The 10,599-nt window shown below is 41.4% G+C and overlaps 1 protein-coding gene across 2 annotated transcripts; it reads right to left on the bottom strand.

Annotated features, from left to right (window-relative positions):
- Positions 1-143: 143 nt before the first annotated feature.
- pfn2a (profilin 2a) lies at positions 144-6,441 on the bottom strand. Of its 2 annotated transcripts, none has more exons than XM_023830558.2 (3): positions 6,049-6,441; positions 4,136-4,328; positions 144-2,406 (listed from the first exon to the last, which is right to left on the bottom strand). In XM_023830558.2, exons 1-3 carry the CDS (start codon positions 6,175-6,177, stop codon positions 2,309-2,311), a joined length of 420 nt encoding a protein of 139 aa, XP_023686326.1. In that variant the 5' UTR covers positions 6,178-6,441; the 3' UTR covers positions 144-2,308. The 2 variants fall into 2 exon arrangements, with proteins under 2 accessions (XP_023686326.1, XP_023686327.1); XM_023830559.2 differs by having other exon boundaries at positions 144-2,075; positions 6,049-6,438.
- Between the last annotated feature and the right edge of the window lie 4,158 nt (positions 6,442-10,599).

Raw genomic sequence — 10,599 nt, 5'->3', positions numbered from 1 at the left:
AGAGGGATTAGCCCTGGTCTTCCTGTCCAGGCAATGATCTTTGATCCCTCTTTGTTCATTTTGTGTATCAGTGAAGACAAAAGGCAGTAAAAAGGATACAAACACTGCCTTAAAAATTAAAAACTGACACACAAAAAAACGTATCTGGCTGGAATAAATTTATTTGATCTGTCTGTAAACAAGGTGTCATCAATTTATGGCATTTTAATGCATATTGAATCAGACGAGTTAGACTATCCAAGATGTAAGAAAGTGTAGGGAAAGAACATAAATCAACAACAAGTTTTGTTTTAATCTGTACATATTCCACAAGGCCTGAAAATGTTCAGCTTATGCCAAATTACCCCCTAAGGAAGTCTTATTCAAATGACTCCTTGCTGGACAGCAGTTTAAATCCATCTCACAATAGCAACAGATCACCTCTCTACATTATGGCACAAGACAGATTGTGTAGTAAGTTCCCACAAGACAACCAAGTGTTCTTATTCCAACCAATACCATCTCCCATTAAGTGTACACAGTTATACTATTCTGGGCGTTTTCCTTTTTATTGGACATAAACATTTAGTACTGCACTTTGACAGACTGATTCCACATCTTAGTAGATGACTAGAGCACAAGGCAATTTCTTCCACAGTTTTGTTCTCCACAGTGTGGGCTTACAGAACAAAATGCAATTCATTTCAAACATTTTTTCCAACACTTGCTGACAAATAAGGAGACTGTTATTCCATCTGTTTTACTCAAATTGTAGTATCCATTACTGTCTTTTGATTAGAGTATTAAAAGTTAGAGTTCTGTAGACAGCAAAACAGATGAAACTAGTAGTCATCCTTTACACTTAGAGTAATTCTGTAAATCCCACAAGCTGCAAATAAAATTGGTCCTATGAAAAAAATTCAAACTGGACACACTCCAGATGGCTGTGTTGGGATACATCAATTGTCCAAAATGGCAGCCTTTCAACATAAAAAAAAAGTTTATATTACAGAAGCTGGCAAACAAAGGTTAAGTGCCTGAGCTATTATAACGGTGGAATGTCCATGGAGATGTAGTCAGGGATGTAAAGAAAAGGTCACGGGGAGTAAAACACCTGCATCACAGCAATGCTGGTTTGCCGTTACACTCTGAATAACGTGGCAACCTGACAAGTAACTAAGACAATGTTCATCAGCAGAAGCATCCCATGCAGACTACTGCAACTCTGGGTGTGTCTGTATGTGTGTGGTGGGGAGTGGGGGTGTTACTGAAGTAAAGCATCTGATGGAGTGTTGCAAACAGGCAGGAAAACGCTGAAATGACAGAAATTTCAGCTCAGGAGATGGTAGAAGTAGTGTTTGTATGTATGGGGGGGGTTATTGTAGTAAAGTTTATGATGGAGTGTTGCCAACAGGCAGGAAAACACTGCAATGATACAGATTTCAGCTCAGGAGATGGCAGAAGTAGTGTGTGTGTGATGGGGTGTCAAAGGAATGGGGAAAAAAAACTTCAGAAAGCAAACATATGCATGCAGTTTTCCCTCCCAGACAAGTTCTAGAAAAGGAAGACTATATGAGCTTGGTAATCGCTCAAAAGGGATTGATCAGTTTAAGATTGTACTACCAGCACCTTCCCTTGTCAGGTCTGTGTTTACCTAAGAAAGCGCCCAAACTGGTATTTAATCAGATTTTTTTTTTTCTCAGTTTCCCCAAGTTTTTCAATTTTTTTTTTCCAACCCTTTTTATTTTGCAATGTTACAACAACATGCTTATTTTACCACGGTGCAACAGTAGTGCCAGAAAAATGGAGTTGAGTAGGCAGTGTTAATGCGTATCAATGAAGGTGGACACAAGGGAGGAAAGGATGAGGGGAGGGGAGGGGGGGTGTCGCTTAAGAGGAGAAAAAACAAGCATCTACCAACTATGTCTGGTAGTACTGTCAACACAATAGGTGGATGATAATGCGTCGCTAGATGGATGGGGGAAGGGGAGAGGCAGCTTAATATCCAGACTTCCTCAGGTACTCAGCCATGTGAAATGCTTTCTTGTTGAGTTGCCCACCATGGACACCTTGCTTTCCCATGACTAAAACCAACGCTGGAGTACACAAGGGAACAGAAAACAAAAAAAAAGAAAAAAAAATGATCAAAACTGAAAATAAAAACAAGTCTTTCCCCACTAACACAGGGATTAAAAAGGTGACATGAGATCTTACCCCCATCACCCCTTCATTGCTATTAATTTTTCCAAGACGTTAACTGCTTGAAGGGGAAATCTTAACAGCAATCTTTTCTTCTTTTTGTCCCTATATCTACTCAAATCAGACTAAACTAGAACCCTGAATCCCTCAAGTATTTTGCCATTGAGTATGCCTTCTTATTCAATCCGCCTCCGTGGACCCCTTCTTTGCCCATTACAAGAACCAAGACTGGAAGAAAAGAGATAGAAAGAAGAGTTTAGAGAAAATGTGCGCGGTGAAATTAGAGCAAAAAAAAAAGTACCCAGAAGTTAAAGCGGCTGTTCAACCCAAGATGCTGGCAGGATGTGTTAGTTCATTTCAGGCTTAAATCACCAGAGTAGCCCCCACTTCGGCATTCACTTTTCCCCTCCAGTGCATTTATTCCAACACGCTTATGAGTTTCCTACCATAGCGGCCTTGCTGCTAATGACTGGGATAACTGTCAGTATGCCGACACTGCAGGAAAACTTGGTGCCGTGATAAGCAGAGACTGATGACACTATCGTCTGGACCGAGGTATCTGCAGCGAGAGCAGCCCCGCACAAGGAAGCTTCCAAATGTAGAATGCCCTCCGATTTTCAATTCACCAGGAGAAAGAGGGAATGGGGGGAAAATCCCAAGCAGCAAAAGCATATACAGCTACATCCCAAACGCCTGGAGGGGGAGGCAGATTCCCTTGACTTGCTGAATCATTTTGATGTAGAAGAGCCCAGTAACCCAACAAGCAGCAATGGCAAATACAGACCTTGCTAGCTGGCACCGATAGCTCTGTAAAATGTGCTTATCTACAGCAGGCCTCCCACAGCTGCAGAAATTCTAGGTAACTGGTAAGAATCATGCAATAATTATATCCATCTAATTATTTGCCAAATGTGAATTTTCTAGCAATGAGTCACCTACAGGAATAACACCACACAGGAAAGTCATGCCATGAAGTAAAACACTGGGCACTGTTCTTGGGACTGCTGTGCCTCCAGTCTACACTAGAACAACTGCCTGAACGAGCCTATAAAACAACAAATGCCAAGAAGGGAAGCACTTCTGCATATTCAAACTGCACTTCTGCAAATTCCCAATTGAGAAGTGCTTCCTTACACATGAGTTAAAAAGTGAATGCCAAATTTGCCAAAGTGATATTTAACAAGTATATTTGTGCCCCTTTCCTCAATACATGTAACATGACATGTGATATTACAGAATGTAAGCTTTTACAAAGCATCCATAAGAGAAACCAGTTCATTCCTGTGCAGAAAAACGACAGTTAAGCTTCGGTTTTAAACAAAAGAAAAAATGTTAATTGCAACAGCACAAGCATGCCAAGTGTCAAAGCAGAGTTACCCCACCTAGCAAAGAAGGGAATGATTTTAGGGTTGCTTCTGAGGGGAAAGGGAAGAAATCCCATGTCCCATGCACCTCAGAGTGGAATGATATCAAAGACCCCATCATTAACAGATTAAGAAAAATCTTGGCAAACAAACTGGAAACTTGTATTACCACGATGTTCAGAATGGGGACCATACAGGCATAAGATGGTAGGCGTCTGCAATGTTACCATACTTAAATTTCTAGATGGGATGTAAACCAAATCCATTTTGAAACAACTCAATAGCACAAACTGTCACATTTCAGAAAATGACAACTAAGGCAAAATACATTGAGCAGCACAATAATTCCCAATTCTACTTCTGCATGCCGTTAACTTATGTATTTCCTTAAGAGTATCACAAAATGACCTAATAAAGGCATTTGTTAGTGTTTCACAAGGGTATATAGGCACAAAAAAAACATTCATATTCTGATTGAGGAAAGGCTCATAAAGTGCATCAGGATGAATTCAACTACTTTAAAAACCAGACATGTGTCACATGTCATAATACCTGAACCGAACTGATTACTTATTACCTGAGGAAATACATACCTCTGCCAGCTCTGCCTACAGAAACATTGTATGTTGGCTCTCCAGTTTGACTCTTTGTCCTGATGTCCATCGTCCAATCTCCATCAATTAGAAGGCTGTCTCTGATCACGGAGCACTTCTTCTGACCAAGGGTCAAACCGCTGGTGAAGAAACCTTCACGGTCTTTTCCTACTATGACATCAATTTCTTGAGGCTAAAACAGACAAAAAACAGTGAAATGAACTTCACATCTCTATTACATAAATACTGGATGTTTAATCAAGACTTCATACCTTTAAATTTTCAACAAGTCTTTTATAGACCGTTGTACAATTACATTTTTCACATAGCGATTCCGGCTGATAATTTTGTGACCACGTGGGGCTTACTTTAACGCTCTACTAGCTAGATATTTATTCCCGTTATTCATAAACGATGCAGCCAGCTGCTTTCAATATAGAATCGAAACTGTCGCAGTGGACGTGGAAACTACCGGCGAGTTTGTTACATTTCTTTGTCTAGAAATGTAACACACTTTAAGGCGTTGTCCTCAGGAAGAACTGCAGAGTCATAGCAGGCCCCCTTCCATTGGAAGAAATGCAGTGCTTGTAGACATGGGGCTGTGCAATTTTTGCATCGGCAAGATGGTCAACGTTAAATGAAAACGATGACCTACAATTTCCTTTTTAAGGGGCTAGTAAGCTAGGTAATATTGGGCAACATTAACACTGTTCATCGGCTTGTGAAATTGATAGAAATAGCTAATTATTCGCCACATCTGACTAGCTAGACATTCAATCAATCAATATGAGGTTCACAGGTTTCTTTCAAACCATGTGCGTGCCTTACAACAGACCTAATGTCAATGGATAAGATGCCACGTTCCTTTAATTCCGCGCGGGCTTGAGACAATTTAATCCACCGTGTTTAACACTGGTAGCTTCGTCGCCACGTAACGTCGTCTAAGGCGGCAGACAGCAAGCTAACTGCGGCTAACCAGCAACCGTCCTCCCTTATAAAATGGAGGACTGAATTAATTTTCACGCACTAAGATATGACATCCAATACCAATATGCAGATACCCAAAGGGCCCGTGGCGAAGACGATCGAAAGTTTGTGCTAAGGGAAAAATGCGGCTATCCAGTAGCGGTGCAGAAATCTAAAATATCAAGATGAATGCAACCAATGAGGGAAGGCGCCATCTTGGGATACATAAAGGGGGCGGCAGCGACCATGGTATTCTCGAACGCGACTAGGCACCATGAGCTGGTGTATGAAATCATCCACATGCGTTCGTTACGCTACTTGCGTACCGAATAACGGCCGGCCTGATTTTATTCTGTGTTCTCACGGCGTCGTCACCCTTCCAAACCCGCATTGCCGGTCACTGATACAAGTCACCAGCTAAATGGCTAATCACGTATAATACATCAACGGGACTCGTAATAAAAACAGGAGCTAGGTTTTCCTAAATGAAACAGCTCTACGAGGCTGAACACCCGGTATTTCCTGACATTCCTGGGAGCGAGGGGGAAAATCGAGCAGGTGTTTATAACGGTTTTCCCAACACTTACCTCAGGGAGATTAGCACGCGCGGTAGCTAGCTAGCTACATTTTCACCACACGATAAAGGCCGGCCGTGACTCACAACCCAAAACTTTATTTTTCCCCCATAACATCTTGCTAGTCAGTGGAGTTAAACAGCTATAAAAAATATATATTACTTCGTGCACTATACGAAGTCCCTGTCTGAAATGCTGCCAAAGTAACTCAGAATAAAGTCTCAGCATGCGTCTAGCCTAAAAATATTACCAGACTGGACAGCCCCGCTAGGCAAGGCCCCATCTTTTATCTTTAATGACAACCTTTAATTCATTTGCGTTACTGCTCGTTCCAGCATACGACGACGTACAGCTCCCACACAATTCTCTTACCGTTATATTGTTAAAAGTACCGCCGGATTGTGCTGCCCAGACGTATTTGGCGTCAGTGTACCCAACAATGGCGGAATCCTGGCAGCTGCCGTCGGCCATCAGGTTATCCACGTAGCCTTGCCAGGACATATTTACGTTTTTTTTCTTAATTTACAAATTTCTATTTAAAAACCTCAAATTAAGATTACTGGGTTGTAGTGCTGCGGACGATGTAAATATAGCTTAGCTAAACGGACTTAACTATAGTGTTTCTATGTGCAGCCACGGCTATAGCGCGACCCCCGGTTAAATCTTAGCCTGAGCAGCGAAAGAAAGCCGAAGTGATGGGGCAGCGCCTGGATGTAGCCCCAGCCGAATCACTCCGCGCGGCCGTGGTGCGGTTCACGCGCTCATACATACGCGCAGTATTGGCGACGGGGGCGGAGGAATAAACGGTGATAAATCAAAAGAATAATCTGGAGGACGCCTCGTCAGTCTGCGCGACAACTAACTACGATCCACGCTTTTAATTATTATCACTATTTTTTTTTTATTTTAGGACCACATAAAACAGCTCACACGCGCCGATCTTTACCCTAAACATGTTTTGCATATTAATAACTAAGACGTTACTGTCAATATCTGAGTGCTTCATAAAAGCGTGGTTTGACTAACCTAAATGTGTTGCACGGGGTAATGTTTTTTTAAGTTTGTCATCCAATTGAAAATGCAAATAATAATCGGGAAGATGCCGTACTAAATTATGGGCGGTGGCAGCCTGGGAGGGGCGCGTCTACGAAGAATAAATCCTGTTTGCGGATTCACTGAACGACTGGCTGGCAATTTATCACAGACAATGACCAAAAAGTTGACAAATTTTGTATATATATTTCAACTCTGGGAGACTCTGGTCTTCTTTTTTTCTGTCAGTTAGGCTAGATATAACTTTATTGCAAATTAAATTGTGGGTTTGTAAGAGATTATTTAGAGTTGACCGATAATAATAATAATAAAATTATTGAAAATAATAATAAAATAAATCTTAATAATAATCCAGATATCGTGGTCATTCATTAATAATTATGGTCATGGTTATAAATTTATGGTATTGTTAATTATTATTAGGCAGCGTATAAATAAACGTCTGAATAGTTCATTATAAGAATCTTTTTGTGGGTTTATGTTACCTTGGACTACCGACCCGGTAGACTGAGAGGCAGAAATGAGTCAGATATATTTAGTTATATCTCTGGCAGCACCAATGCTGTTTGATGTAACAATAGTACATAAATTTTGTCCAGTTTTGAACGATGGTCTACACATTTATTCTACAAATCTTTGAGATGTTAAATTGAAACACTGGAAACAACCATTACATTGCTGGGCTCAATGTTACGCATAGATCAGTCCCAGGAACAGTTTTTAAGTGGCTAATTAGAATTGTTGTGGTAGTTATTGTAACTATTTGAAGAAAGCATTACCACTTTTATTACCCATCCATTTGTCCTTCCATCCATCATGGAACCACTTATGCCGGTCAGGGTTGTGGAGTCTGTCCCAGGCAGCATAGGGCACAAGGCTGGGGTATGCCAAGGACAGGATGCCAGTCCAGAGGCACCTTGCACCAGAACATGCAAACTCCACACATGCAGAGCAGAGATTCAAACTCCTAACCCTGGAGATATGAGTCACCATGTCATCCTGAGGTATTAAGCAGTAAGGAGTGTGTGCTGATACAGCATGGTGCCATATCCACCACACGGCAATACGCCTCAAAGATGAGAGCTGGAGTGCAGCAGGTGGTACCTCAGCACTACTTCAAATGGATGGAACAGTGTGAAGTTTTTTTCCAGGGGCTGAAGTGCCAATCCTGCCACCAACCCCCAAATTTTCCCTGTAAGTTGGAGGACCTGCTTACAGGGCTGGATGTAGATTAATGTTATATCCAGGGTGGAGCAATAGCAGGTTAAGGACCTTGCTCGGGTGCCCAATGGTGTAGTACTCCTGGCATTCACGGGATTCAAACCAGCAACCTTCTGATTGCTGGGGCAGATCCATAATCTCACCCCCACCACTCTGTCACCCTGCTGTTGTTGTTGTTTTATAACATCACCATAAATTGCATGCATATCTTGACATTACTCTCTTGTACATTCTAAGTAATTACTAGTGCCATTGTAAAAGGGAATAATCCAAAAGAGTCAATAAGAATAACAGTGAAACAATAAAAACAGTGAATGTATTTAAAAAAAAAATACATTTTAAAGGCCATATTTTAACTTTCTTGGCATTTAACTTACAGACAGGCATGTGGTGTATAGGATCCTTTGACCCAGGCAGCAGGGGTGGATCTAAATGGTAGCCCCCCCCCCCCTTAGAAAATATATGGCCGCCCCAGTTGTCACCCCACATCAATAAATGTGGACTGATCTGCCAGCACTGATCCCCAACTTTTCCTGCACCGATTTTGTCCCCCTGCTGGGGTCAGACACTTTTACCACTGGTCACCCCCATAAATAGAACTGCTGTTTAATGGCCACCCCAGTCAAAGCCTTTCTACAGGCACCACTGCCAGGGAGGACAAGACATTGGTACAATGTCCCTGCCACCATAAGGGCTGCCAGTCTGGTCTTGCAAGCATTGCCAGTGGGCACACAGCATGCATGAACGGAAGGGCCCCCTACCCTAAATGTTAAAAACAAGGATATAGTTACCAATCCCACCTTTTATACTCATCACAATAAATACAGCCTGCAGAGACACATCCTGATGTTGGATCTGAGCTCAGTATCTCCTATCAGCTTGCATCCAGTTTCATTAAAGACTGAGGAATGACAGCGAATGGGCCGCGCTGTTCAGATGGGCTTTGTTGAGTCTTCTCACCAGCAGTTACTGGGAGTCAAGACACCTGCTGAATCCATGTACAGCACAGCATCACCCATTATGCTGGACCCAGTCATGTTAAAAATAAAAGCTTTGAATGCAAGAACGTCTACATTTATAGGCTACACCTGCACCTGTTTTAGCCTTCATTCAGCATAATCACAGTCCTCTGCACAGTACTGTGCACTCACCAAGTAAGCCTAGCTGCTTACTATAGCAATTAAGAAAAGGCTGTTTGAGTTCTTCCACTGTTTGATATGTGAAACTGGGAATCTTTCTGGGCATCAAACAAATTTTCCATCATTATACATTTTCAATCAAGCACATTCATGTACCCCAATGCTAGCAACCTTGCACTACACCTGAATATTGAGAATATTGGGATAAGCGGTAAACATAAAAATGTGTTTTTGGTGATGGGAGAACTTCTTTTTTGTTGGGTGATATATTTTGATTGGTAAAAAATAAAAAATAAAATCTTAAAGCAAAAGCTGGATTGATCAAAAAGAATGTCTTTATTCATATTCTGAATTATTTCTAGATATTTACTTAGATATTATGCAATTTTGCTTGATTCCCCGATTCTACAAAGTGTATTTAATAATCAGTCCACCTCATAGGCTTCTTACATGATTTTCTGCGTTTTGAGAACTCAGTTCACATAAATAACACTTCTTGGGATCAGCAAAGATTTTCTGTGGAGAAATGTCTTTAAAAAGAACATTGCTCTTTTGGGTCTGGATAATTTTTCAAGGAAGTTCTACTTCCTTGGATAGTATTAGCAGTCAGGAAAAAAATACTGTTGTTTTATACCATAACCACAATTTGAATTCTCAAAAAGAATGCATTAGCCATGAAAAAAGTTATACTTTTAAAATGCAAATAAAAGCATTTTATCAAAAAAGAAACAGAATCTTACTTTAACTGCAGGACATTTTCATTGCATTGAAATCTTACTTAAGTTTCACGCACGCCCTTCTCAAAAGGCTTCTCATCCAGCTGGTAGCGGAACATTTTCAGCAGGAAACTTTTCGGCTGTGAATTTAACCGCATGGCAGGAAGTGATATGCACTGTGGGGGGAGTATGGTGCCAATCAGGTTCCCCCCCCCACTCTCCCCCACCCTGTTCCTACTACATCATACTTCTAGAGACGCAGCTGCTGACATTGTGAAGGTTCCCTGCCACTAGGGAGAGGTCGTAATCCGGGTCGGCGGTTTAGTTACATCGTTACTTTAGAAGGGGGTCTGCTGAAGACAGATTCTGAAACAAAGGAGGACTTAACTCTCCTGGTCTTCTTTTTCTGTTATCTTAAAACCTTTGGTGCATCAAAAACCTTATCTTTGCTATAAACATTCTTGGGTCATCAAAAAGCAAGGTTATCTGGGGCATTTAGCTGTTAACTCTACTTATCACCTAACTTACATCTATGCCTCCCTGTTGTGTAGCTTCTGTCTTGTATTCATTCTCCGTTTGTTGATTGTTAGTTGTCTATTGTCACGGTGTCTGCAACATTGTGGCAATAAAGGCTCTGATTCGGATGAAACCCTGGGGATTTGGGATGGCTCTCTGTGATGCTGCATGGCATCAGCTTCATCCACGGTCACAAGGCTCATCCGTAGCTCTTCATTGTTTTAATTGCTTAAAAAGTTTCAGGTATATACTGAGTGCTAAGAGGGAAATTTTTCACC

This window comes from Paramormyrops kingsleyae, chromosome 21, assembly GCF_048594095.1.
Source record: "Paramormyrops kingsleyae isolate MSU_618 chromosome 21, PKINGS_0.4, whole genome shotgun sequence".
NCBI lineage: Eukaryota > Metazoa > Chordata > Actinopteri > Osteoglossiformes > Mormyridae > Paramormyrops > Paramormyrops kingsleyae.
This window is presented reverse-complemented; position numbering and strand designations above follow the sequence as displayed.

What these genes read in the sequence shown, in the direction of transcription:
- pfn2a (XM_023830558.2), bottom strand. Translation starts at nt 6,177, where the DNA reads ATGTCCTGGCAAGGCTACGTGGATAACCTGATGGCCGACGGCAGCTGC. An exon ending in GTACTTTTAACAATATAACG is followed by an intron (nt 4,329 to 6,048) that starts GTAAGAGAATTG and finishes TGTCTGTTTTAG; the next exon opens with CCTCAAGAAATTGATGTCAT. An exon ending in TGTAGGCAGAGCTGGCAGAG is followed by an intron (nt 2,407 to 4,135) that starts GTATGTATTTCC and finishes CTTTTCTTCCAG; the next exon opens with TCTTGGTTCTTGTAATGGGC.